We start from the raw sequence: 27,460 nt of genomic DNA, 5'->3' as shown, positions 1-27,460 counted from the left end.
TAAAATATATTTCACTGTAATATTTTAGTCAAGTTTTATATGAAATAAATGCTAATAAAACAATTTTTGTACATGTGAATTAGTTTAGGATCAAGTTAGCCACATTTCAAAGGATGGAGGAGCTACACGAAGATATGAATCGTTTGATAAAGTTATTTAGTGAATTTTTGCAAGTACGTCCTTTAATTAAAACATTGACTATTATATGTTATTTTACACTATGCGATATAAAAAAGCAACTCTAATAAAATAAACACTACTTTAGTCATGGTTCCACAGCTTTTGAATGCTTAGAAGCAGAACAGCAGAAGATGATGCATTTCCACAGGTTCAGTCCAATAGCTATTAGGAATTTAAACCTATCCAAAGTAGCTATTTTTACATACTTTCTGCTTTAATTGCATTTTGTGGCCAAATGCAGGAACAGCGCAATGTGGTGAGCACAAAATTTCTTGATACAGTCACACTGATGATGGATAAATTTGGCCAAAAAATTATTGCTTCAAACATTATCAATTTTGCATAAGAATAAATTTAAAACTGCGGATTCAGGAAGCAATCATTTTTTTCACCCAAATTTTGTCTTTTTCATCATTAGTGCGACTGTATCAAAAAATATGGTATTGCGCTGTTCAGTCTTCTGGTCACAAAATGCAGATAATACAAAAGGTACGTAAAAATAGCTACTTTGGGTAGGTAGAAATAGTCTTTGGACTGGACCTGTTCCATGCTTGGATTTTAAATGTACTCTAGAAGTATGGATAAGAATGAATGGCTTACATTGTGCCGAATTCAAGATGTAATTGTGTGTTTACGAATCAATGGCTTTAATGCTTTATATACATGTAGGGCCTAATCTTAGCAAGATGTTGAAGGGACTAAAAATTTTCGTCTGGTGTCCTGTTGACATCTCAGATCAATGTCACACAAAGTGATTAAGGCTTATTTGCCCCAACTTCAACTGCTTGTTTCAATCAATATGGGCTTAAATGAATTAGCTGCCCACTTCAACTTTTTCCCATGGACATCCTTTTAATTCTCTATCGATCACTATAAAATAGGGCTGGGACGATATATTGAGATATATGAGAGGACGATACCCATATCAATACATATTATTATGATGAAATATCAAAATATCCCCAAAAAAATCTTAGTTCTGTTTTTCTTTGTTTATTTAACATTTGGGGTTTAACATATAAAATTAATAAGCTAAATATAAGAATAGATCTGAAATAAAAAAAAAATTAACACCACTTCAGTAAAATATTTTTGTTTTACAACATATAAACAACTATTTTGAATAAATTATTCTTATTTGAAAAGAAAAATTTGTTTATTTCAATGCTAATAAAGATTTTATAAGCAATGAAACATATTGTATTGTGGCTCAAATATCGTGATACGTATCTATATAGAAAAAGTTGTATTGTCCCAGCCCTACTATATAACTTCCGTTTCTTACCTTTAAAAGGTTTAAATCGAACAATATATAAAGATGTTGATTTTTAATAGAAATATCCTTCGTTTAATTAAAACTCCGATGCTGAAGAGTTCCACAATAGTCTGCTTCAGATACTTCACTCTACAACTATTTCATGTAGAAATGAACTAGAGTACAAGTATTTGAAGCAGACTATTGTGTAACTCTTCAGCATTGGAGGTTTAAAACGAATGGGATTTTTCTATGAAAAATCAACAACTTTACATTCAACCAGGATTGGTTATTGAAGCTACAGTAAAACTTGTCAAATGGTTCCATAGAAATTAAGTCTTATTGACCAAATTAGATAACATTCCAGATTAGAAGACAAATTTTATTTATTGAATGTTCTGAATTGTTGTTTTAAGAAAGAATTCAGAATACACAATATGCAGATTAGACAAGTTTAACTGTATATATGCATTAAAAGTACTTTTACTTTTTTTTCATAGGTATTGTACAATGATTTCAATTTATTAGACGTTTTACCAAGAGATTCAGTGGAGCATCACGAAAATGTGTGTAGCAAAGAATTTATTAACAGTTTGAAGAGACTCATAACAGATTTAAAGGTAAATAGAAAGTTCCAGAGGGTTTGTTCATTTCTATTTGATGCCTACTGAATTAACCTGGCTTAGATTTAAAGAGTATTCCATATGTAGAACATTCCTGCACAAATGTTGGTCTTAAGTGAGGTGTTGTAATTTGTAAACACAAATTCTGTAACTTGAATCAAGTGATCATTTGGTCATGTGAAAAATAATAAGGCTAAGCCATCTTTCAGTGACAAAGTTTGATGCAGTAAAATGATAAGAATTTTATTTTTATATAAAATATAACACACTACTAGTACTTGTATGTACATTGTACTGCAGGCTTTTGCCATTTTTTTTTAAAGGATATACAAAAGAAAATACAAAAAAATCAGGACCTACACAACAATGATAAAAGTACAGATGATTCAGTGGAATTAGGTGACACAAGTGTAGAGATGGAAATGATTGAGAGTGAGGGTGATAGTACACAACACGAGACTAGGGATAACTTCCAAACCCAGTCAACTCTCCATGCTAGTGAGACAGACAGCATTGCCAACAGTAATATACAGATCAAAGCTTCTAGTCAAGAGGTAAGGAATAAAATCATCAGTACTAAATACTGCCTTTTTATTTCAAATGAAAAAGAAGTGCAGTAATTTTTGTAATATATGATATCATTAAATTTGTCAGTAACTTTCAAAGAAATAAAGATTTAAAGAGATATATTTTGAAACCTCCTCTGTTGAAGTTAAATAAAGTAGAAATTTAAGTGGCTTTTATTAAAAATGTTTTCAAACATTCTTTCTAAGATATTTTGCCCGATATGATAAGGAATTCAACAAGGTAAAAGTACTGGGTACTGGCAGATTTTGAAAGGCTTGCAAATGATATCCATTCTGAGGACAATGATTTAAATTTGCTAAATGTAGATTAAATAGAGTTTACAGTGACAGCTTTAGTTACATGTCTCAGCAAAAGTCTCTTTAGCTCACCTGAACTGAAGATTGAAATGAGCTTATATGTGTGTCCGTTAACTTTAATTTTTGACTGCTTCATTAAAACCACAGGACCAATTTTATCTAAACTTGTATTTACCTTATATAAACATTGGTTGAAGGGGATTAAAGTTTCATCAAATGAAGGCCATAATTTCCTTAAGTTACCGGGGAGATACCATGACCTCCAAAGGAAGGGTGGGGCCGCAATGTGGAATTCAAGTTTAACTTGTGAAAATATACATAAATATGAAAAATCTTTAAAGATCAAGAACAACAAATCAACACTCTTGGATAGAGTACAATTTCTTATTCTCTTTCTAGATAGAAAGGAGAATTGCTGCTTTCATTGAACAAAAGAGACAGGAGGTGGATGAACTAAATATTAGAGAGTTCTGTTCAACAGTCTCCCCAGTATCAGGTTAGCAGTGTCTTTCCATTGCTTTTGTTTAGTATAGTGATATTATAGTGATAAACAAGATAAAAGAGAATTTAATACATTGTAAATATGTTTCCTGTATTTCAGAAACTGACAGTAGCTGTGCCCGTGTTGATTCAGTGTTTGATACCAGAATTGGTGGAAAAAGTCACATCAAAGGTGATAAATTTTACTCTGATTAGCTTCATTCAAAAGTTATATAAAAAAAAAAATAGTAAGCAACTTGGGCATGATTTTGCTTTTATACATTGTATATCACGGTATAGCTGTATAATTCCTTGTTTATTTTTTAGTGACAAGAGTGGTGAATCTTCAAGGACCACAAACCCAGATCAGTCAGCCTAACCCTGTCACTGTGGTGAAGAAGGAACCCGTGGAGGATCCAAGTTTTTCTGCCGGTATAGAGGAACGTCTTCAGAATATAGAGACCCACCTCAAGCTTGATAAACGTAATTCATTTTAAATATCATTATCACCAAAATATATATATATATTTTTTTAACTTTTTGTAAACTATGGAATTGACATCTTTATTCTTCATTCCTTCATTGCTGAAAATACTTTTTCCACATTGCAAAAAAAAAAAAAATTGTATCAAGGTGTCTGTTGGGTTCATCTACATGTATTTCATTTTCATTGTATATCATTCTATCTGCATAAAATTACCATGGAATAGAACTCTTTAGTATGCAGTGTTTAGACTACAGAAGGTTATAATGATCATTTTAAAAGAAGAGATTCTTGCTTAAAGTTTTGGCTTATTTTAAATTGGTGAAGTACATAAGTAAATTTGGAATCCTTGAACTAAAAACTTATTTATTAATCATGAAATACAAGTAACTACATATTTTTACACAGGAGAACAAAGAACGGATCTATTTACCAGGGTTAAGAAGATGGAAGAACGAATATTATACTTGGAGAGTCTTTCACCAGAATACTTTAGCAGTGGAATAGTGAGTAACATTTCATGGTACAGGGTCAAAAGTAACAGCAAGTTTTGTAGATTTGTTTTTCATAAACCTAAATACACTTGAGTGGCTGTTCAAAATAGAAAACTTGTGTTGATGATTTGTGGAGTTGTGCAAAAAAAAATCAATGATGTTTTTAAAACATTTTGCTCTAGTGTGTGTTAAAAAACTTAATACTATTATAGTCCCTACACAACTCATTAGCAAGGGGATAATCAATCTGAAAATATTGATTTTCAAAAACATTTAAAATGTCTCTGCAATGTGCACTCTGGAAAACTGCTGTGATATATACCATACCTGTTTAGTGGATACAATTCATTGTCTCCATGGTTTTTTTGACAGCCTTTACCCATGTCTTCCAAAAGAAGAAGAACATCAGCTAGACTGCCACTTCACTTTCAGGATGTGAATGTAAGATATTCCATTGTACAGATATTATGTTTCAGCAAAATAAGTTTCCATATTTACAGATGTTTATACATGTATTATGCATAATGCTTCAGCATAAAGCATGTGAACCACAAACTTTTTAAAAATATTTTGTTTTGTTCATTGTTAAAATCTAATTAATTTCATCTTCTGTTCATTATTAACATTAATTAATTTTTTGATTCCTGAAAATGTGTACTTGTTTTGAAATAGAATATGGCAGTATCAGATATTGATGATCGAATCCATATGCTTAGAGAATCTTTGAGGAGGAAGGCCATGAACAGAGTGTGACAATCCTGGTCTTCACACTATCAAATAGGGATTACATGTATTCTGTGACCCAACATTTGTATGTAGTTTAAACTATGGATTTTATGAAAAAAACAAATAAAAAAGAACCTGTGACTTTATTTTAAGAACATGAAGAAACATCAAATTGGATAGACCTATCCGATAATAGTTTCTGTGTTGGCACTGTAAGATAAATTTTCATATGAATAAATTCTGACAAATATTCGTAGAAAATAGAACGTCAGTAATAATTATTGTGCTGTACAAATATATTACAAGATATTAACAACATTTCACTGTACAATTGTAATAAAAATGTTGCTTAAATGAATGCATGGTCTTTGCTCAAATATGGCTGAAAAACTGCTGACTCAGACTTTGACAAAAAATAAGTACATGTAAATCAATCACATTTATACATGTGTAATTTCCTCTCTCCTCATACATACCTTGTTTCACACAGGAAGTTATTCTGAACCTCACAGCTCTCGTCATTCCAGTTGTAGTTCTCGTGGTGTAGAAGATCCATACAGTCCTCTCCCGTGTTTCTGACAGAGTTGGGCTCTCCTGGGTACCACTTCTGGTAATCCTCTTTCATGATGTTTTTACCTGTAGTGGTCCACATCCACTCTCCCTCCACTAGAGCATCTGTCCCATCAATCCAGCAGCCATCTGGCAAACCTAAAATAGAACCAATCCCCTACACTGCCAGGAATTAAAATGATCCTATGATATTCTTTGCCAATAAAATGCTTTGGTTTAGAGCATATGAGATCTTAGACACTTCTTTGAAAAAGTCCAGGTAAAAGAAATCTAGATGGTAAATTCTTTCATTTTATATAATAAAACATATAGGTACAGTTATGAATTCAAAGTAACAAATTTGTAAAATTACTAGTAAAATACATGTATATAAGCCCAACAAACTTTACCACGGTGGTACTCCCTGCGTAAAAGTCCCTCGATGAAATTCTGTTCTCTCTCAGATTCAATAACGGCTAAATGTGACTTGAACACTTGGCAATACATCTAGAAGTACAATATACCCAATGAGTATAACCATATAGAAATATCTGGTATTTTACTGATATTTTTAGTGACGCCTTAGCAATTAAGCATTTATTAGCAAGACATTTTCGGGAGCTGTGGTTTCTGTTGTATCGAATCCTTTATACATGTAATACAAATATAAGCAAGAATTAAATTTTCCCGAGCATATAGGGAAATTTTGGTACTTATTAGTGCCCCCTACCGAAAATGTTTGCCCCCTCCCACTCACTTAAATTGCTTCCTATGGGTCTGTCTGTTGAATAGAGAAATCCAAATAATGCACTTCATAATTGAACAACTGCTCTTTTCTATTGACAAACATCCCTCAGCAGCAGAGATCAATGCAACAAACAATTAATTATGTAATAAGAGATGACCTTAAATTTCAGGGGAAAAGTAATAAGTATTTGCATGTATTGATCAGTCTTCAAATTTATTTATGTCGACATAAATGGTACTAAGTCGCATGCAGGGCTACATACATGTAATTATCTGGCATTTTGTCATGAATAAGTCGCATGTCTACATAATAACCTAGCATGTTACATAAATATGTATCATGTCAACTTAACATCTTGGCCAGATTATATCAAATACTGACGAAAATAAATATATTTACCAATGTCAGAATCTGTAGGATTGGCGATGTAATGACAATGATTTGGTTTTCATAGATGTACAAACTTACATACATTAAATTGCAATTTGTATGTCAACATACGTGTAATTATTTTGCATGTAGACATACTATATTAGTTATCTTGCATATTGACATACTTTTCTCGCTTGTTAACATGATTTATCTTGTATGTAGTAGCAGAAATATGCAATCTAATTATCTTATCTGATCTTATCGACCTCTGTAGACTATCTGATATTAATAATATGGGTAAATGTACATAATAACGCCAATATTTGCATACTAGGGGGCAAAATATGTCGGGCAAAATATGTCCACCAAATGACTCCTGATAATTTAGTTGAGCCCCCCCTCAAATTGTTGCTCTCTGATCGATCTGATGTTCACAATAACAAAATTGTTGTCAAAGATACCTTCGATTACGTTAAAAAGGTCAACAAATAATAATTCTAAATGTATTTTAGAATTTCATCACATCAATTGAAATGATACGTGTATCAAATGAATTATTTCTTTCATTTAATTCAATTGATGAGAGTAATGATGGAGTAACCGAGTTTGAGATATCTCAAGTGATTAAATATTTCTTCAGTTATGTTATTATCATTTCTCACTCCGTATGTGTATTTTCTAAATGATTGCCCACGTTATGCTTTTGGAGCAGGTCCGGACTCATTCCCAAGCCTTTGGAAGTCCCATCACAAACCGCAGCCAAAAAGCACGATTCTCTCCCATTCCTAGAACTACTAGTTTGTGTGTACTCTTGACTTTAGCTTGAGACGATGTGGAAGCCTTACATCTGGATCAAAACTTGAAGGATTGCTTTTCAAAACCATTTATAAAATCTGACAGCAGTGACGAGATTAGATCTGGAAGCAGGTTTAGAAGCTATGGGGCTTTCCTGGACAAAACCATGCCTAACAAAATCATTTTCAATGCGGGTTGAAAGTTATAACAAGCATTATTGCTTTCCTGGACAAAGCCATGCCTAACAAAATCATTTTTCCTTCTGTAGATTAGACAAACCTTTTTCAATGCGGGTTGAAAGTTATAACAAGCATTATTTTAAGGAAAATTGAGATTCAGCCTCTCTTGAATACTACCGCAATTACAAGTTGCTGTGTTAAAAATGAAACATCCATTTTTAAATGAGTTTTGGCATTATTAAAAATACATGTATCGGAAGAAAATTAAATAATTGTCCATTTTTATGCCCACCAGACCTCAAGCATGATTTTTTAAAAATAAATCCGGTGTAGCTAGGGGACTATAGAAATACAAAGGAATCTCGCTGTACAAGTTGCTACTACCATATATACCGGGCTTTGCATTTTCCCGAAACCTGACGAATGCATTTATTACAACAAGTTTGAATATATACATCACCTTTGAGGTGATGATCATTAGTCATTGCTGGAATACTATTGTTGCAAGCGTATCTTGTTTTATTGTTTAATCCTTACCATTGCCTCGGCCCATGTTGCTCTTGTAGAGTGGAAAAACTTGTAACAAGACGTATCATGTTGAAGAAAACCATTAGGACAGTCAGCTATTGCTGCAAAATTTCAGATCTGACTTGTTTTTAGTTTCTCATGGATGTTACGATTGCTATTCAAGTAAAAATACTCAGATTTATGGATGTTTTCATGTGTTGTTGTACATAATATAGACAACGACAACTATACAACAAAGTCCTTAACATAACAATGATATAAATACATATTGAAGAATAATTGGGTTTTAGTTGGGTTACACATAATGAAGAGAGTGTATAGTATACAGTTATGGAATGGGTACGAGGGAAATAGCAAATTTATGGTTCCCCGAGGGAGGAAACTATTTCCCGAGGCGGCGAACCATAAATTTGCTATTTCCCAAGTTCCCATTCCATAACTGTTTTATTATACCGAAACAATCATGGGCGATTTAATTTTTTTTACCAGATATTCCGACATTAAAAAAAAAACACTGTAGAGACAATTACAAATGCATGCGGTTTAACACACTATATGATAAGTAATGCATCGTGTCCTACAACAAATAGATTATTTTTAAAAAGTATTTTCACTGTCATTTCGAAGAATTATCGTTGTCTTCATTTTGCTAGAATTCAAGTATGATTTTGACATCGCATGTCGAAATGTTTTGACGTCATAGTTACATTGCTAATAACATGACGTCACAGACTCGAGATTCCTTGAACGCTCCGCCCACTGAACACTTTGATTGGTTAAAATTACTAATATATTCATGAGGAAGTAGTCCCAGGGAGTAGCTCTGATTTTCCCTGGAGTAGTCTTCAGATGAGCGTAATGAAATAGACAGTTTTATGGTATTAATTTTATATAGAGTAATTAGAGTAGAGGTATAATAATTTTCAATATCACTTATATGGTAACCTATATACTTACTAGAAGCTAGAACAGTCAGAATGACGGCAAAAGAAATCCAGTTTGCACCCATTTTTAGGAAACAGTCTTTGTGCTAGTAATCGACTTTTGACAACTTGACAAAGATAAGATATTACGATAGATAAACATTGCAACTATAACAATGAAAGCGATCGCTGTTTTAAGTTTGGCTGTCATCCTTTTTCAAGCAGGTAAATAATGAGCTTTTTGTGGCTGCTTTAAGTTTTGAACTAATATTAATTTACATCCACTGAAGCTGTTTATAAAAAAGCGTAAACTGCCCCAAGTTTTGTTATATCGTATAATATAAGTTGAAATAAGCTTCATTCCTTATAATTTAATTTCAGTGCAGACAATAAAAAAAATTCCCCCAGAATAATGCTTCACATTGATTAAATTTTAAAAGTAACGTCAAGCGGAGTAATACGTTTTTTGACGTAAATCATTGTGACGTAGGCAAGTTATGTTATACAAAATGGATAAAATCTTTTATCCATATAAGTTTTGTTATATCGTATAATATAAGTTGAAATAAGCTTCATTCCTTATAATTTAATTTCAGTGCAGACAATAAAAAAAAATTTCCCCCAGAATAAGGCTTCTTATTTCCTATCTAGCTTGTAACACGAGCTTTGATTGGTTACAAAGTCGGGTGTAAATGTGTAAATAAAACGTGACGTCACAATGCATACATTCTCTATGATAAAAACCAAATAACATGACGTCACGATGCATTGTAATACGTAGATATCTAATCGATAGATTGAGACAAACGCTAGATGTTTACAAAGTATTTTTATGACCAGAGAGGAAATAAATTCGTTATCCAGGTCAAATATAATTTAATTTCAGGCCTTCGGCCTCAGGGTGTATGGAATAAAAAAAATTTCCCCCATTGAACCTGGATAACTAATAACATTGATTAAATTTTAAAAGTAACGTCAAGCGCAGTAATACGTTTTTTGACGTAACTCATTGTGACGTAGGCAAGTTATGTTATACAAAATGGATAAAATCGTTTATCCATTCAAATGACGTGTTACAAGTAAAATTAAATTATTTAATGAAACGACGTCTTAAATATAATTACAAGTAAATGAATGACGAGTTGAATGCCACAGCAAGTGCTTCCTTCTTCTGATGTAGAAGTTTTTGGGTTAAATAGGAAATTGTCTTCCATCCAAGGAATAAACGGACGAATCCATAGATGAAGATTCACAAATGCATGTATATTATTATATTTTTAAAAAGATAGCTAATAAAGGACCACAATTAGTGCCCATCGAAATGCCAACTGTCTTTTGAAGCATACAATGACATACGTATCAAAACGTACTGAATCCTAGTTTATTTAAGGACCCACTGTATAGTCTGTTGGGTATGCCAGGGCATCAACGATAGTTTGAAACGGGTGAAGCTATTTCTAAACAATCTTACGACATGCCCTAGTTTGTGCGTGAAAGCGAATTTCGAACTCTTAAAGTTAGAGTGTCGGTAACAGATAGTTATAGATAGCAGTCATTTGGAAAGATTCCTTAATAAGTAGGTATAAATTTTTGTTTGACGTACGAAGAGAGGTCATCCGTACGTTGACTCACATAATTAGTAACTGCTATATATTATTCATTTCGAACGATGAAACGATAATATATAACTGAAGCATATAGCTCGTTATAAAATTTCAAAGAGCCTAACATTTCTTAAGAGTGTAATGTTATCAATTTGTTGTTTGTAGAGTCAGTCTACGGTCAGGGCTGTCCAAATGGCTTCATGATGCACGGAGAAGCCTGCTATCTGTTCTCCATTCTCCGAGTGTCTTGGATCCAAGCTATGGTCTCCAATTAATCGGTTGATGCTATTTTGTCGTATGCAGCTAGAATTTCAAAAGAAACCTCTTTTTTCGTTTTTACAACATAAAAGTGTAAAATATCATATTTCTGTTGGTATTTCTAGAAATTTTGCGAACTTTATGGCGGAGAATTGGCCGTCATAGAGTCTGAGCAGGAACAGCTGTGGGTGGAATCGTATCTAAACAGCGCCTGGACACGGTGTTAAGTATTAATGTCTTATTTTAAACACACAATACATGTGTATTTAATCTATGAACTAACTGAACATTGATTAGGAAGAAGGCTAAATGGCGATTTATGTACTTAGTATTTTGATTTACAATATATACAGACTCTTATACATCATTTTTCACCACAATTTTTCATACAACAGACAATCAGACAGACGGTATTTGGCTCGGAGGAGCGGATCTCTTGGTAGAAAACGAGTGGGAGTGGGTGAAGGAAGGAAGGCCCTTCACTTACACACGCTGGGCGCCCGGGGAACCAAGTCATTATCAGAGAATAGGGGCCGACGAAAACTGCCTGGACCTTCTGCCACACAAACATTTTATGTGGAACGACGAAAGTTGTGCCTGGAAGATGAACTTCTTATGTAAAACAAGGTACAATTGATTATTATCCATTTTTATCATACCGGTAAATTTACCAATACTAGCACAATATTGAAAATCAGGCAAGTGTCCAGTGACATACAGATGTACTTTTGGGCTAATCGCGTCCATAGACCACTCAGTAAATCCTACATGCGTCTCTAATGCTAGATTTAATCATCATTTTATATATTGACAGCTAGGACAGTAATTAAAGGTATCATCGAATCTCTTAATCAGGGTTTGCATTCTGCATTCTTATTTATTATGTATAAATATAAGAAAATACTGTCAGTTATTAAAACAAATTTTATGTTGATGCTTAAGCAATTGGCTTGCATGATGCAAATTATCACGCAAGTCGATCGTTTGATCACATCATTAAACAAACAAGAGGCCCACGGGCCTTATAGATCACCTGAGTATCATGTAATAACCTTCCAACAATTGAATTGGTTCGTGTTTTAAATCAAAGGCCATGAAATTCAAAATTTTGAAAGAAGCACTATTGCTTACAATAATTATACACTTAGCTTAATTACTTTGGTTACTTAATACCCAGAGGTAGATCAGAGTAACAAAGAGAAAATGCATTTCCACTTTATGACCAATTGTGCACCCCACCCCACAGGAACCACTTACCCTGGGGCACATATTTCAAAATTGTGGAAATTTTATCATAAACTTTATTTCATCATAAATGGTTGATTAATACCAAAAAGCAGATTTCAAAGCATTAATTTATATTTAGACTATGTAACCCCCACCCAAGTACCCTGACCCATGGGCCCTGAAATTAATCATTTTGGAAGAGGTACCTTTCATCATCATTAATATGTACCTAGAACATTGGCATAATACCGAGGAGCAAAGGAAAAGGTTTTCGAAGAATCCATGCATTTTCACTAGATATAATCATTGGAGCCCCACCCTAACAACAAAACCCCTGACCCTGGGGAGCTGAAATTCACAAATCTGGAAGAGGCATCCTTCCTCATCATTACTGTGTATGTAGTTCACTGGTTTAATACTCAGGAGCAGAGAAGATTTTTAAAGAATTAATGTATTTTTACTATATAATCAATAGAGCTCCACCCTAAAACCAGAACCCCTGACCCTGGCCATGGGGAGCTGAAATTCACAATTTTGGAAGAGCAACCCTATTCAACATAACTATGTACTTGTTTAGTTTATTTGATACCCAGGAGCAGAGAAGAAGATTTTCAAAGAAGTTCTGCATTTTCACTATATAATCAATAGAGCCCCGTCCTAACCCCAGAACCCCTGACCCTGAGCCCATGAAATCCACAGTTTTGGAAGAGACAGCCTTATTCAACATAACTATGTACTTGTTTAGTTTATTTAATACCCAGGAGCAGAGAAGAAGATTTTAAAAGAATTAATGTATTTTCACAATATAATCAATAGAGCCCCGCCCTAACCCCAGAACCCCCAACCCAAGGGCCATGAAATTCACAATTTCGGAAGAGACATTCTCGGTCATCATAACTACATGTATGTACTTGGTTAGTTTGTTTAATACCCAGGAGCAGTGAAGATTTTCAAAGAATTTTCACTACTAGAATATAATTATTACAGCCCCATCCTAACACCAGAACCCCTGACCCAGGGGTCATGAAATTCACAATTTTGGAAGAGGCAGCCTTATTCAATATAATTATGTATTTGGTTTGTTTATTAAATACCCAGGAGCAGGAAGAAGATTTTCAAAGAAATAATGCATTTTCACCATATAATCTATATAGCCCCGCCCTAGCACCTAAGAACACCTAAGTCTGAGGCCATGAGCTTCACAATTTTGGTACAGGCAGCCTTATTAAACATAACTATGTGCTTATTTAGTTTATTTAATGCCCAGGAGCAGAGAAGAAGATTTTAAAAGAATTAATGTATTTTTACTATATAATCAATAGAGCCCCGTCCTAACCCCAGAACTCCCAACCCAAGGGCCATGAAATTCACAATTTCGGAAGAGGCATTCTTGCTCATCATAACTATGTACTTGTTTAGTTTGTTTAATACCCAGGAGCAGAGAAGAAGGTTTTCAAGGAATTTTGGCATTTTCACTATATAATCAACAGAGCCCCACCCTAACGCCAGAACCCCTGACCCTGAGCCCATGAAGTTCACAATTTTGGAAGAGGCAGCCTTATTCAACATAATTATATGTATTTGGTTTGTTTATTAAATACCCAGGAGCAAAGATGAAGATTTTCAAAGAAAGTTCATTGGTTTAATACTCAGGAGCAGAGAAGATTTTTAAAGAATTAATACATTTTCTATATAGCCCCACCTTAGCACCTAAGAACCCCTGACCCTGGGGCCATGTAATTCACAATTTCGATAGAGGCAGCCTTAATCAACATAAGTACATGTATGTACTTATTTAGTTTATTTAATGCCCAGGAGCAGAGAAGAAGATTTTCAAAAAAAGTAATGCATTTTCACTATATAATCTATTTAGCCCCGCCCAAGCACTAGAACCCCAAAGGCCATGAATTTCAAAATTTTAGTAAAGGACTCAATGCTGATTACAATCATGCAAACAGTTTGACTGCTTGATCTCCAGCGGTAAAGAAGAAGATTTTTTAAAGATTGCATTAATTTTAGTGGTTTTGGTCCCACCCTACAGGCTCCAGGGGGCAGGGACCAAGAAATTCCCAATTTTTGTTCCCCTTCACCCATAGATGCTTTATGCCAAATTTGGTTGAAACTGGTTGAGTGGTTGCAGAGAAGAAGCGAATCAAATGTTAACGCACGACGACAGACGAAAACCGATAGCAATAGGTCACCTGAGTGTACTCAGGTGACCTAAAACAAACATAATAAACCACCCAACAACAACAAACTAGATAGACAGCTTATTTCTTTATATTGATTTTCAAATATTGACATCTGAATATGATCTTTATATCTTAAAAAAAATCCCATTTTATATGATAATTTGCACAGGTGTAACTATGAAAAATAAAATGTTTTTCTCCGATTCTTTGAGCGGGAAATAACGTTGCAGCTATCACATAACGAATTAGACGTGCTTCTGAAAAACTTATGCTTATATGACAGCTTATGGAAAAGTTTAAAGTTTCAAGTGAAACAAAAAGGTCAAGGTCAAAAGATTAAAATTGTTGGTATCCAAAGAAAGTAAGAAGTCTTGTCACAAGGAATACACCTGTGAAATATGAAAACTCTTGTACTTACGGTTCAAAATTTATGATCTAGGTAAAAGTTTTTTCAAAAAGTGAATCAAACTCTAAGGTCAAGGTCAAGTAATTTTTATTTCCTTTGAAATGTCTTGTCACATTGAATACACATGTGAAGTATGAAAGCCCTTGCATCAACTATTCAAAAGTAATGGCCAAGGTCAAAGTTCGAAAGTTTCGGCAAAAGTGGGTCAAACTTAAAAGTCAGGACCACGAAATCAAATTTGATGTTACCCCAAGAAAAGTCAATCTTGCCAAGAGGAATACATTTGTGAACAAGAGATGTTTGTAAAACACATGCCGCCTCCCCCAAATAATTGGAATTTTTCTAAAGTCCAAGTACTCTGTCCAAAATGGTCCGATCGTACCCGAAATAGAACTTAACCTAGATTTATTATTTTAATCAAACGATAATATGCCATCTTTGGCTGTTAGTACGGGAATTAATGTCGCAGCTGTTGTAGAAAAATATACAACCGCATAAATTATATGTTTAATATTGTATCACAGACATATATGTCATTGTATGCATAACTGATGGAACAGCCATTTTTAACTTGCCAAGTGCCGTTTATGGACTAACGGTAATGGTCTTGATAGGAAAAAACGAAATATGCGAGTATGTACCGTAATATTCATGGATGTAACTATTGTGTTATTTAAATTTTTGCATGATTCATGGAGTCACGGTTATGTGCACATGACAGGGATATCCAATCCATAAAACTTTCCTCTAAAAATATGTTGAATTCAACAAATATTGATACGGCGGACTATAAGTTTTGTAGTAATGTGTTTCAGTTACGATCTTTAGATCTGTATATTCATTTGTCAAACAAATGCATCTCAGGTGATCCATGGGATTCACATGCATGCTTCTAATTTTTTCTTCCAGTTTGAATGGTGATCCATTGACTTTAATTGGAAAGAGGTCGGACCCAGTGGTGTAAACAAAAAGCAAAGGATGCCATTACATAACACTCTGAATCGGAATCCTTACATTTAAACAAATAAATTTTGTTATAAATGCAATAGCGTACGCTTGTGTTCGATTTAATTGAAATTTTAAGGTAACTCATACGTTAACATCAAATAATATTACCACGGAATAAAGTATACTTCCGGATTAAAAGCCACTACACTGTGAAATTTTTAATGAACTGATTTGATAGTAAAGTATGTGGATTTCAACCAAACTGTGAAAGCCTCGCCAAGCCCCAGTCTACTGGATAGCCTTAGTGCACTCCTTTTGCCAATTATGTTTCAATTTACAAAACAACCCCTCTTTGAAGTTTTAATGATATTTCTATTCAAATTAATACATAGGAGGTTATTACAGGATATTATCAACTTGTCTTGTAAACATTACGTCTTGTCAAACAGTTACAGAGCATGTTCGCACTTCAACCTTTTATAAACAATTACTATTAACAACCAGATACATTTGGCAAAAACAGCATAGACAAGAAACTTCAACATACTATAATATCTTTTCATTCTTTTAATTTTTTAACACGTGCACCAACTGTTCCTATCAGAACAATGCTGTACAGAAGACACATTGACTGCAAATTAATGCAGTGGATCACGGAATTGAGATTTTTCTGTCATGTTTCAAATGCATCACCCACTAGTATGTCTAGGCACAACACTAAGTAAACAATTATAGCGCTTACGAGTAATAAACACAAGTGTGACAGAGGAATTTATTCCCCCTCTTTTGTGGGGTATGGAACCACGTGGAAAGGTTTGGGATATCTTATTAAGCTATCTTCTGCTGTTAGCGAAGGGTTTGGATTATCTTCCGGTGCTCGAAGGTCAAATTTGTTGATTATGTTCGTCATAAGGAGAAACAAAATTTGGTCCGTGAAACTGTTAAAGTTGGACGTTCGACGCCCTGAAAAGATAGAGTTACAAAATAAAGCCATAAATACCGGTATATTATTTTTGTTGAATATTTTGTTCCAAAAAAAAAAAAATAACTGGAATCAAACTAAATTTAAATAATACCTCTTTTTTATTTTTCAATTTAAATACAGAGACAATTTTTCTGTAAACGTTCATTGACCCTCTTATAAGAGAGACAACCCGAACTGAAAATTTCCATTATTCCTTTATAAAATTGTCAGATTAAAAGACAATTTTTGTCAAGTTTTGTCCAAAAGATTTCCTGAAATTGATTAATTTGATTTTATTTGGAAATTACTTTTGTTTCAGCAAAATTTTTCATACGTGAACAAAGATGTTTAACCTTTAGCCTCCAATTTTCAACATCTTACCCAGTCCATACGGCAAGAATGCTTCGTGACGGATAAGTTTTCCATCAGAATCCATAAAGTTTTCTGGTCGGAATTCCGAGGGGCGTTTCCAGTACGTATAATCCATGTGACAAGATTGTACGTTTAGTAGAAGTAGGTCTCCACTGGGAACTCTGTAATCCCCAACCTCTAATTCTGATGATACTTTATAAGGGTATCCGTATGGTACTGTGAATAAGATTTATAACTTTACTTTCTTACAAGACTGAAATCTGGCGTAATTTAAATCTGACGATTAAAATGATGGCTGAAAATTGAATTGTTAGCTCGATCTCTCAATAATACGACGGCATTTTTCTAGAGCATAGAAATGAAACAATGATACAATGGACATCGTAGGGACCCAAGACATCAACAATTGCATTGAACTTATTGCTGATCAAATTAATGATTCTTTGATGCACGTATTTTTTGTTCCAGTTTGAAAACACTTCGAAAAAAAACTGTCTGACTCGAGCTTGATAGTATTGCTAAGCATTTTACACTGCTGCAGTAAATAAAGGATTTGAATACATTCTTTTGCATCATGTGTTGCTTTCACAATATCTGTTGTATCTTTTGTTCTGATTAAGCAATAATAAAGTTAAAAGGATTTCCAACAGCCTGCCCATAATAATATTTTTCTAATTGTTTAGAAATACAATACGTGAGAAAAATGACGATAAAAAGATATTTTTGTTAAATAAAAAAGACAATATATTTTCAAAAAATGATTAAAGCATAAAATAATCAAATAGCTGGTCTAAAACCCTATCATCAACATTCCCCTGTTGTATGGAACGCCAAATTAACATATATTCAAATATTTGTACCTATCTTCAAATAATTGTACCTATCTTCAATTGAATTGTACCTATCTTCAAATGAATTGTACCTATCTTCAAATGAATTAAAGTGGTACAATTCAGAGATTATACTATCTTTAATTCATTTGAAGATAGGTACAATTGATTTGAAGATAGGTACAAATGCAATGAATTGAAGATAGGTATAATGATTTAAAGATAGGTACAATTGAATTGAACCTATGTTTAATTATTAAGATATTGGCAATAACAACTACTCCCTTCATCATAGGTCATTTCCGATACGTCACAACTGGCGCGAAAGTTTATCGGAATCTTCATCTGGCTGCAATACAAGATAAACTTACATGATGTACATGTGTATTTTTATAAGTATATGATGCTTTCTGCACATTTTGAATTAACCTTTATTTCTCCTTTCATCCTTGTTGTCGTACGCTCTGTAGTTTCTGTGCGTTTCCCTCCATACTCAATATTGTCTCCAAGGTTCTGAGCTTTCATTATTTACCAACAACATAAAACGAATTGAACCTAGGTATAATTGAATTGTACCTATCTTCAATTCCTTTGTGGATATGTCTTAATTGAACCTATCTTCAAATCAATTGTACCTATCTTTAAATCGATTATACCTATCTTCAAATGAATTAGAGATAGGTATAATTCAAAGTATGTTATGTATTTTAATTGAATTGAAGATAGGTGTAATTCTATTAAAGATAGGTACAATTCATTTGTACCTAGGTATAATTATTTAGAGATAGGTATAATTATTTATACCTATCTTCAATTTAATTGTACCTATCTTTAAAAAATTGTACCTATCTTCAATTCATTTGAAGATAGGTACAATTATTTGAAGATAGGTGCAATTATTTGAAGATAGGTACAAATATTTGAATATATGTTAATTTGGCGTTCCATACTGTTGGCTTCGCGCTGTGAACAGACCTGGGTTAGAGAATCTCTGCGCCTCCTGTATTGTCGCTAGGATAAGCGGCAGCTTCTGTCGGTCACCCCAGGAAACGCATCCATCATCCTTTATCTAAAAACATCGTAATCGGTGTGGTAAGTTCAGAGATTAATACTCACTGCTTGTAAGGACCTCCCGCTAGAGCTTTACAATTTGATTTTTGAAGTGTTAGATAACTTTATATCTTTCGTGGAAATTAGAAATGTACCCTCTTCCTTAAAAATTATTTCAATTGATAAGATGTGTTGATATAGAATTCAAAATAAGTGGAAATACAGGCAAACTTACAAAGAAAACCTTTATCTATATTTTCCTCAGTGCTTTCAAAATTAAGATATTAAAAATACAGTGCATTGCTTTCAAAATAAAGATGTTAAAAACATTGCATACGCAAGGTAGAAAACAGTCACATTATTGTTTTGTGCGTACATGTATTTCCTATTTTATTAATTAGGGCTTCACAAAAGTATTGTATTTTTAATCTGGTTCTATATACCTCTTTGTTTTCCGGATTGTGTTAAATTTAAGTATAAAATTGTTTAAACAATAAAGGTTCTGACACTTTCAGGCAAGTAATATACCGTGTTAAAAAAGCTTACCACATCTATATGCTGAACTTTATAGAGTTAATGTGCATGTATTATAGGTGTGATATGTCTTTTAAGAATATGCTGTAGTAAAGTGTTTACGTTTATAGTTATGGTCATCTTTGAAAAGAATTTTTTCCTTGTACCAAAATGTCAAAAACTTAACTGCCAAACAACTTTTAAGAGTATTTCAAGTAGATTCAAAGTATGTTATGTGAATTTTGTTGATTTGAGATTAATGAAGTTCCATTAAAAACAGAATCTGAGATATCAAAAAAACCTGCAGCTTGATGACATGGCGGCATTTTTTCTGAAGTTCAGGATAGCGTATCAACATTAAGAATGTCCACGCCATCAAGCTTACGGTGGGTTCACATCCACAGATAAAAAGATTGATCACCCCCAGGAGAATGTCTTCATCTGAAATTAATAACTTAATCATCCACAGGCACGAAAAAAAAATATTGGAAAAAATTATAAAATATGTCGCTAGATAATCATAATTTAATCTAGCATACAAAGATTCAATTTTACTTGTGTATAAAACTGTATACCGTTGACAACTTTTCTCTCTGTGGCGCTGTACTTCAGACAAACATCAACAAAATCCAGAAGTTCTTTTTTAATCAGGGATGTTTTGTGATTTGTTAATCTTGGTCCAAGGAACTCTTGTATATACTTGACAGAATCTCGAAACTTTGAACTCTGAAAAAAAAATCTTTATAGCTCATGCATTATTTATAAAGAGTAAACTTTTTTTCAGATTAAAACTATAAATACTATCTGTTAAAGAATGCTGTATAATTTGTGATTTTTCATTTAAATCTTTTGACAAACCTTCGTTGAAGAGAGATGTTGCAAAAGACTTAAACCACTCTCCGGTATACCAAAATTGCCACTTTTGGAAATTTCCTGGAGACATTCTTTGAAGCGTCTGCACGAGGGTCTGTCAAACTCGAGTCTAAAAAAAATATATTATGAAGACTTGTGTATAGGCTCTGTACCTCAACACTATCAAGAACTACATTTCCATATGTTCCTGTTGAGCCCCGATATCAACCCTTGTTATCAATTAATTAGAAAATTAATCCACAGCTTTTACATCTTCCCTAGTCAAGGGTTTTAGAGGAGTTGACTGGACCCAAAACCTTTGGCTAGCGAAGATAAATCGTTTAAGGATTTCCGCATTTCTTTCCTAAAAACCTGTAGATATTGAGCAGATTTAATTTTGCATTTTACTTTCGTGTGTTATAGAACGAGTTAACATTTTGTTACACTTTGATTTTTTTTTTTTTGACGGTATCATGACAATATCAATTTTTAATGGGAACCAGATTATACTTGCCGGTAGGGGTTAGTATTGCTAATGCAATACTCTCACAATGATTGTCAACATCTTGACCCGTCTTTGGGTAAACATGCAGAAACGTATTTAACTAATCAGGTTTTCGATGTCATGGTCCGGGTATGACTTTAATGCATCATTGTCATTCGACCCTTACTTCTAAGATGCATGTCTCACCTTTTCTTAAGATCGTGACACACCTTTAGCTAATGAAAAAGAAATATACTTCAACCTATATATCCTTAACATCAGAAGGCCTGACACCATATCAAACAACAACCAAACAAAATATCATACACTGTATATTGACATAAAGAAGAGAAAATGGGGTTGGATAGGCCACACTTTACAATTCTCAAACCCCGCGTTGCGCAGTAGATGAAGTCGCGAAGTAAAGAATTGATCCTTCCGTCGCGGATTCAAATCCCGCTGTAGAAAGTGAAGAGTGGTTCTTCGGATCAAACCGTATAAACCGAGGTCCCGTGTTGCAGTAGATGCTGGCACGAAAAAGACCCCCCCCCCACTGCTCAATGGCCTGAGTACTGAGTATGTATAACAAAATTCGCAGCTCTCCACCGGCAAATGGTGGCGTCTCCATATGAGTGAAAAATTATTGAGAGGGACGTTAAACAACACACAATCAATCAAACAACATCACAAAACAGGCTCTGGAGTGGAATCCATGAGGAAAGAGGATGATTGGGACTGGAACACCCAGGCAAACTCGTGAAAATGGAGGCAAAAGAGGTACATATAGGTTTTACCTGGACCCAATTAAGAAGCATAGCCCAGAACAGTCTCGAGTACGATGGCGCGGCGTTGGTTGCAGAGCTATGCTCCCCAAGGAGCGAACAGGAAATCAAGTAAATCAAGTGAATCTATTCTAATCAAGGAATCGAGCACCATAGTCCGAACACGATTTTGTGACAGAATAAACGAATCAAAGTACTCAGAAGTACAGAGAGCCGGGCTCATTTACAGAGTAGAATGGATTCTTACATGAATCACGTTTACATTCTGATGAAAAAATTATTTTAAAACTACTAATATAAATGATAAGACACTGACAGTGAGTTTTTCAATCCTAATACCACGGCCCGATTTTGTCAGTTCTAATCAGAATTAATCTGGTACCGCAGCTGAATGTAAACAAACAGGCCAGTCTGGTTCCCTCTCCTGCTTTACCTCAGAGAACGATTATCAAAAATCCTTACGCTAATGAACTATGTTCTTTGACTTATAAAGTTTTCAAAGTCATTACTACTAATGTTTTTTTATATAGATAAAACTTCGTTTTATTTTTGTTGCTTTATTTAGCGTTTGTATTATCTCAAAAGCGGTTGAGAGTAAGAACTATATTTTTGCACGTAACTTTAAAATGGCGACTATGGGGTCAACATCCTGCCTTGAACAGGATCACATAAGCCGGCAATTGCTCTTTGAGCAATAAGCCCGGCTAAAAACGAATATGCTTCCAATTCGGGAAGCCACAATATGATGCTTTTCCGATACATGTAACACGGCTTATGATATCAGGATTTTCAACTTTACGTCTAAAATCTTGACGTGAAATTTGCCTAAAACAGCATTTCAATCGTTTTTGTCAATTTGCAAAGATGGCTTGAGAACCCATTGAATTTTTGATTGAAAAAAAAACGTTGTCAATACGTATATTGTTAACCATTTTACATGTAATCAATATAAGTTAAATTCCCTGTTTACCACTGAACGTTTTCAGGCGTTAATTGTGCAATATTAAGGATCTGTTTTACTGTATAGATGCTTTCAAGAAGAAAAGCAACAAGTTGCGTATATAAGAAAAGGTATTCCTCCGATAAATGTTTCTAAATTCAGTTAAGGTCTGACAGGAATTATATAACTCCCTCAGTTTCTCACGCCTGCATTGTCTCTAGTGTGACAGTTTCTGTTTTCTGTTTATATTTATCTGTCATATTCACTCCTAATATAACAAACAAAACCTTCATTATTGGGAGCATCTTCATACCAAACCGAGGAAAACATTTTCTAAACTACTTTTCTTTATGTGTTAGAAACGCCATAGTTTTTAATTACTGCTGAAGTTGTCACACCACCTAATAAAAATATCGGTGAAGCATTCATATATCAGGGAAAAAATTGTTAATCATTTATTTACTCCAATGTATTACACTGTTTCTTATATGTCATGACGCATTTATCTATACATGTAGACAAGTCGATCCCAAATGTAACGAAGTTGCGCATCTTAATGAACTTTTCACAGAATCAAGAGGGCAATATCACCAAGTGGTGGTATTAGTGAAATTAAATTTGACCGTTTTGTATTAGAGACAAGGTCAGGTCAAGGTCATTACCTTTTTCCTAGACATAAATAATAAAAAATTACTGTTGCCAATTATGCGATCCCTATTTGTATTTCAAAAGATTGAATGTTCTTCTTTTTGCATAAAAAGATACTTTAAGATGATATTACCAAATTGACACAAATAATTTAACTAAAATGGATATAGGCTAATCCGAATTTTCTCTACTTTTCTTAATTTTTAAGGATATATTAGTTATTTTTATATGCTTCCTATATTTAAATTTTTCTCATTTTCACATATGGTAAACTTGTCACATAAAGATACAAAAACAAAAAGTTTTGATCGTTTACTAAGAGAGAAAAAAATACTTTTTACGGATTTTTGGCTCAAATCTGTACTCAGATTGGAAGCTTATAAAAGCTAACATATAGTTCTAGTTTGTTAGAAAAATCATATTTATTTGATATATTTAGAAACTTTAGTCGCTTATTATTCATCAAAGTTACATTTGAAAAGTTTTCCAAGTCTTTGATTGTGTAAAAACTATAACTAAACTCATTGTTCTAAAATAATTTTGAGATGCAGAAAAGAAGATATGTTCATACGCCACCATTCCGCCAAAAATATAGTCCCTGCTAGTTTTCAAATGCGGTTTACTATTTCTATTTAAAGTTGTACAATTGTGATGAGGAAAGAAAATATGGTCCTTTAAATCTCTTACATCTAAATATATAAGACATATAGGCAAATGTACTTTGAATATATCATCTAGTCAGAAACCAGAAAAGAATCCTACCTTAAATCAGTTTAAAGAATAAGCTTGGTTTTCTTTTTTTTCACTAAAACAATTTATTTACTCTTGTTTTTACTGGAGAGAAATATTTTCCTTTATTCAAAGAATACATGCTTGTAAATGAATGTTGTGAAACCTTTCTCCAATCGTAATAGCCGATACAATGTTGTAAACAGCTTCTCTAATCATATTCAGCATGCTGATTTGGCGACATTTCTCTGCTGAAAGTTCCGAGTGAAGGAATCGGAACTCCTCTAGAATTGTCGTCTCTAAAGAGGACCCCTCCTTCAAAAAGTTATCCACTGTCTCCTCTGTCAGTTTTTCCAAAGTTCTCCAAAGCTCGGCGTTTCCCAGTAAAGAGCCGCCTATCAAAAACCGGATAAAGTGAATACCATAAAATGAACTGATTGTGTATAAGGCCAAGGTGACTTCAGTTAGATAAATACCGTATTTTAAAGTTTAAAGGAGACTAGGTGGACAACATATTACCCAAGAAATCTGTTTAAAATAGTTAATAATTTTCCTAGTCATACCTTTTTATTTAAGAAATAAATGTTCGAAGCATAATTTTACTAAAAAATCCTACTCTTTAAAAATACAATTTGTTTTCCTATTCCAAAAGATTTAAAATGTCTCAAAATTGCAATGACCACCTAGCCGTATTGAATACATGTACAAATAATTGTAACGGGAACCGTTACAGATGTTCCCCAAACGCTCCCCAACTCCCTTTTGGTGCCTTATTCCCTGTAACCTTCATTTAAATAGGACGAACTCTATGCCTTTTAGACTATAACAATGTTTTCCCAGAAGTATATTCAGTATATTCAAATTTATGCATTGCACGCATGCGCATTTGAATGCATGTGCGTAATGACCATATCATCTTGTCTACACTATTTGTATACTAGAAATTACAGCGTTTTATCCAAAAGTATTAAAAAATACGTTTTAATCTAGTGTATTTGTAATTTTGCTCATTTCACGTGCACGCACGTGCATGCATGTGCATGTCGACTGTATCTTCTTGTAGGAGTCTGTTATGTTTGTCTATGTTCTAAATCCCATCCTGTTTGGTTGAAAAACGAGGAAGTTATAGCCATTTTAAGTTTAAGCCAATCAGATTGCAGAGCACGTGTATGCGCATGTTTTCATGACAACTGTTATATATCATGTTGTAGGACATCCTAATGCATGATTATGTTTAAAATTTTAAAGCATTTCGTCAAAAATTAAAATAAAATATTCCGATTTATGTTTCAGCGAATCACAGCAAAGCACACGTGCATGCACGTGCATGCATGTGCATGACGACCATACCTCCTTGTCGCAGTCCATAATGTTTGTCTATGTTCTAAATTCCATACTGTTTCGTTGAAAAACAAGGGAGTTATAGCCATTTAAAGTTTAAGCCAATCAGATTAAAGCGCACGTGCATGCGCGTGTTTACATGACAATTGTTATATATCATATTGTAGTACATCCTAAAGTATGCCTATATTTTAAATTTCATAGCATTTCGTCAAAAAACAGAAAAGATATTGAGATTTTTGTTGCAGCCAATCAGAGCGAAGCGCACGTGCATGCGCGTGAGTTCGTGCTAATTTGACAGTGTCACATTATCTACACTATAAATATATCCTTATTAAATGAGTTTTAAAATATTTGATCAAAAAATGTTAAAGTTATGGCTATATAAAGTATATCCGTCATTTCACTCATTTCACGCGCCCGCACGTGCATGAGTATGCGCGCAAAATAACCTTCGTGTTGCACACCTACACTACACACCTATTAACCCTAAAAAGGTTTTAGCTCAGTTGGGTGAACAGTTTCTGAGAACACTCGCGGACAAAAAAAGTACTGGAGAACAAAGAAGAAAAAAAAGAATAATAATAATAATAATAATAATAATAAGAAACCGAGTAAAAACAATATGTTCCCAAACTCCGTTTGGGGAACATAATTGTTTAAATTCAGTAAAAAAGTCATAGAAAATGGCATTGGTAAAACTGATAAACGAGCAATATTGTCATTACATTAAGATTCATGAGGACAAAATTTATTATTGCAAACAATCTTCAACAAAAACTGTATGCAGTACACTAAAAATGTTTACTAATATACTTAAATGTGAAATTAAATCAAAAGTACATGTGGTTCATGGTGAATGTCGTGTAGCTTGTTTATAAAGGATAACTGGTAGAGGACATTTCTGTATAGCTTGCTTACTTAATAATAAAGGCAAAATTAGTGCGCATTGTATGATACATGTACTTATATAGTTTTCACAATGAGAAACTTAATATTTCATGCCTTCAATTTCAGTTGCAAAAATAAGCTGAATTTTGCCACAAAGATAATAACTGATAACTCATCTTCAGTGTACTCTTTTTTTGTCGAGAGTAAAACTCAACTTGAGATCTAAAATACTGAAAACTGTCTGACCTTGAGAAGGCTGGATTGGTGTGATAAACGTTGACCACTCTCGGTAAGGTTGTAGGGACTCTTCTTCAAGGACTTGTTTAATATTTTCAAGACCACCAACCACTGTCACGTGTTGAGTTCCTAATCTAAATCGAAATATGCTGCCATATTTTCTTTCTAAATTCCTCAAAAAGATCATCAACTTTTTGTCATTTGAAATGGCAGCAATAAAAGGCCATCTAAAGGGTCCCGGGGGAAGTCCACGGTTTTTCAAGAAATAATAAGTAAAGAGAACCACTATAGCACTAATTAAGTATGGTCCATATAAAATAAAATTCTCCCAGATCATCATTTTTCATCAGTGTCTTTTTTGAAATTTAAATTTTCAATAAGAAGCGAATTCCTTCAAAAGCTGTTTCATAATAAACGTCGTTGTAGTTTATCTCTATCCGTCTACGAAAAAAGCCAAGGTTTGTTTACAAGCCTGCAGAGACTCGAGAGCGCACGTTACTCTTAACTATACTGGATATACATTCTACGCAATGGTTGTTAAAAAAAAATATCTGCCAAGTTAAAAATGCACATGCCAACATAAGATGATTAACAATTTTTGAAATGCGTAATGTATATTGCAAGATTTACTATCGTCGTTATCAATTAAAATAACTCCTGTTAAAGTTTTAGTTTTCTTTTTTCAAATATTTAACTGTCTGTAACTCGCTTGTAAATCTTACATGTACATATAATCATTTAAATATCTAAAGCCGTCATAAACTAGCGTAACAATAATTCTCCTCAATATTATTTTTTAAACAACATACCCATAAAGCACTTGGACAGCTCAAATTTGTCTTCATCGTTCAATTAAGTTGATCAATGCTATATATTTTCTCATGAATTAAATTCAAACAGTAATAATTAAACATATACCGGGTACATACACTGAACCTAAGCTTGAAACTTAGATTACAAATCATGGAAGAG

At 33.5% G+C, this 27,460-nt stretch overlaps 4 protein-coding genes across 4 annotated transcripts; 2 read left to right on the top strand and 2 right to left on the bottom strand.

Moving 5' to 3' along the window:
- Nucleotides 1–32: 32 nt before the first annotated feature.
- Nucleotides 33–5,565, top strand: LOC134276184 (MAP3K12-binding inhibitory protein 1-like). Its single transcript, XM_062758461.1, has 9 exons — nucleotides 33–173; nucleotides 1,936–2,055; nucleotides 2,382–2,612; nucleotides 3,342–3,438; nucleotides 3,544–3,615; nucleotides 3,750–3,905; nucleotides 4,315–4,412; nucleotides 4,773–4,841; nucleotides 5,073–5,565. The coding sequence occupies exons 1-9, from the start codon at nucleotides 114–116 to the stop codon at nucleotides 5,151–5,153; spliced, it is 984 nt and encodes a 327-aa protein (XP_062614445.1). The 5' UTR covers nucleotides 33–113; the 3' UTR covers nucleotides 5,154–5,565.
- On the bottom strand, nucleotides 5,286–9,382 carry LOC134276187 (perlucin-like). The gene is made up of 5 exons (XM_062758463.1): nucleotides 9,255–9,382; nucleotides 8,307–8,398; nucleotides 6,086–6,182; nucleotides 5,603–5,834; nucleotides 5,286–5,336 (listed from the first exon to the last, which is right to left on the bottom strand). The coding sequence occupies exons 1-5, from the start codon at nucleotides 9,304–9,306 to the stop codon at nucleotides 5,309–5,311; spliced, it is 501 nt and encodes a 166-aa protein (XP_062614447.1). The 5' UTR covers nucleotides 9,307–9,382; the 3' UTR covers nucleotides 5,286–5,308.
- LOC134276186 (perlucin-like) lies at nucleotides 9,297–15,878 on the top strand. The gene is made up of 5 exons (XM_062758462.1): nucleotides 9,297–9,445; nucleotides 10,990–11,087; nucleotides 11,208–11,304; nucleotides 11,478–11,709; nucleotides 15,817–15,878. Exons 1-5 carry the CDS (start codon nucleotides 9,397–9,399, stop codon nucleotides 15,869–15,871), a joined length of 531 nt encoding a protein of 176 aa, XP_062614446.1. The 5' UTR covers nucleotides 9,297–9,396; the 3' UTR covers nucleotides 15,872–15,878.
- A 326-nt stretch (nucleotides 15,879–16,204) lies between these two features.
- On the bottom strand, nucleotides 16,205–26,991 carry LOC134276183 (cytochrome P450 2U1-like). The gene is made up of 8 exons (XM_062758460.1): nucleotides 26,498–26,991; nucleotides 24,186–24,414; nucleotides 20,443–20,566; nucleotides 20,160–20,310; nucleotides 19,886–20,025; nucleotides 18,997–19,090; nucleotides 17,201–17,407; nucleotides 16,205–16,818 (listed from the first exon to the last, which is right to left on the bottom strand). The coding sequence occupies exons 1-8, from the start codon at nucleotides 26,826–26,828 to the stop codon at nucleotides 16,628–16,630; spliced, it is 1,467 nt and encodes a 488-aa protein (XP_062614444.1). The 5' UTR covers nucleotides 26,829–26,991; the 3' UTR covers nucleotides 16,205–16,627.
- Nucleotides 26,992–27,460: the final 469 nt, after the last annotated feature.

This window comes from Saccostrea cucullata, unplaced genomic scaffold (genome assembly GCF_032062105.1).
Source record: "Saccostrea cucullata isolate Sc308-1 unplaced genomic scaffold, CSIRO_AGI_Scuc_v1 ctg151, whole genome shotgun sequence".
NCBI classification, from domain to species: Eukaryota; Metazoa; Mollusca; class Bivalvia; order Ostreida; family Ostreidae; genus Saccostrea; species Saccostrea cuccullata.
This window is presented reverse-complemented; position numbering and strand designations above follow the sequence as displayed.

Coding starts and splice junctions, on each gene's coding strand:
- LOC134276184 (XM_062758461.1), top strand. CDS start 114: ATGGAGGAGCTACACGAAGATATGAATCGTTTGATAAAGTTATTTAGT. Junction 2,056..2,381: donor GACTCATAACAGATTTAAAG/GTAAATAGAAAG, acceptor TTTTTTTTAAAG/GATATACAAAAGAAAATACA. Junction 3,906..4,314: donor CCACCTCAAGCTTGATAAAC/GTAATTCATTTT, acceptor ATTTTTACACAG/GAGAACAAAGAACGGATCTA.
- LOC134276187 (XM_062758463.1), bottom strand. CDS start 9,306: ATGGGTGCAAACTGGATTTCTTTTGCCGTCATTCTGACTGTTCTAGCT. Junction 8,399..9,254: donor TCTGACTGTTCTAGCTTCTA/GTAAGTATATAG, acceptor GAAATTTTGCAG/CAATAGCTGACTGTCCTAAT. Junction 5,337..5,602: donor AACTTCCTGTGTGAAACAAG/GTATGTATGAGG, acceptor TTTATCTTACAG/TGCCAACACAGAAACTATTA.
- LOC134276186 (XM_062758462.1), top strand. CDS start 9,397: ATGAAAGCGATCGCTGTTTTAAGTTTGGCTGTCATCCTTTTTCAAGCA. Junction 9,446..10,989: donor TGTCATCCTTTTTCAAGCAG/GTAAATAATGAG, acceptor TGTTGTTTGTAG/AGTCAGTCTACGGTCAGGGC. Junction 11,710..15,816: donor AACTTCTTATGTAAAACAAG/GTACAATTGATT, acceptor TTTTTCTTCCAG/TTTGAATGGTGATCCATTGA.
- LOC134276183 (XM_062758460.1), bottom strand. CDS start 26,828: ATGATGATCTGGGAGAATTTTATTTTATATGGACCATACTTAATTAGT. Junction 20,311..20,442: donor AACATCTCTCTTCAACGAAG/GTTTGTCAAAAG, acceptor TTTTTTTTTCAG/AGTTCAAAGTTTCGAGATTC. Junction 20,026..20,159: donor AGAGAGAAAAGTTGTCAACG/GTATACAGTTTT, acceptor TATTAATTTCAG/ATGAAGACATTCTCCTGGGG.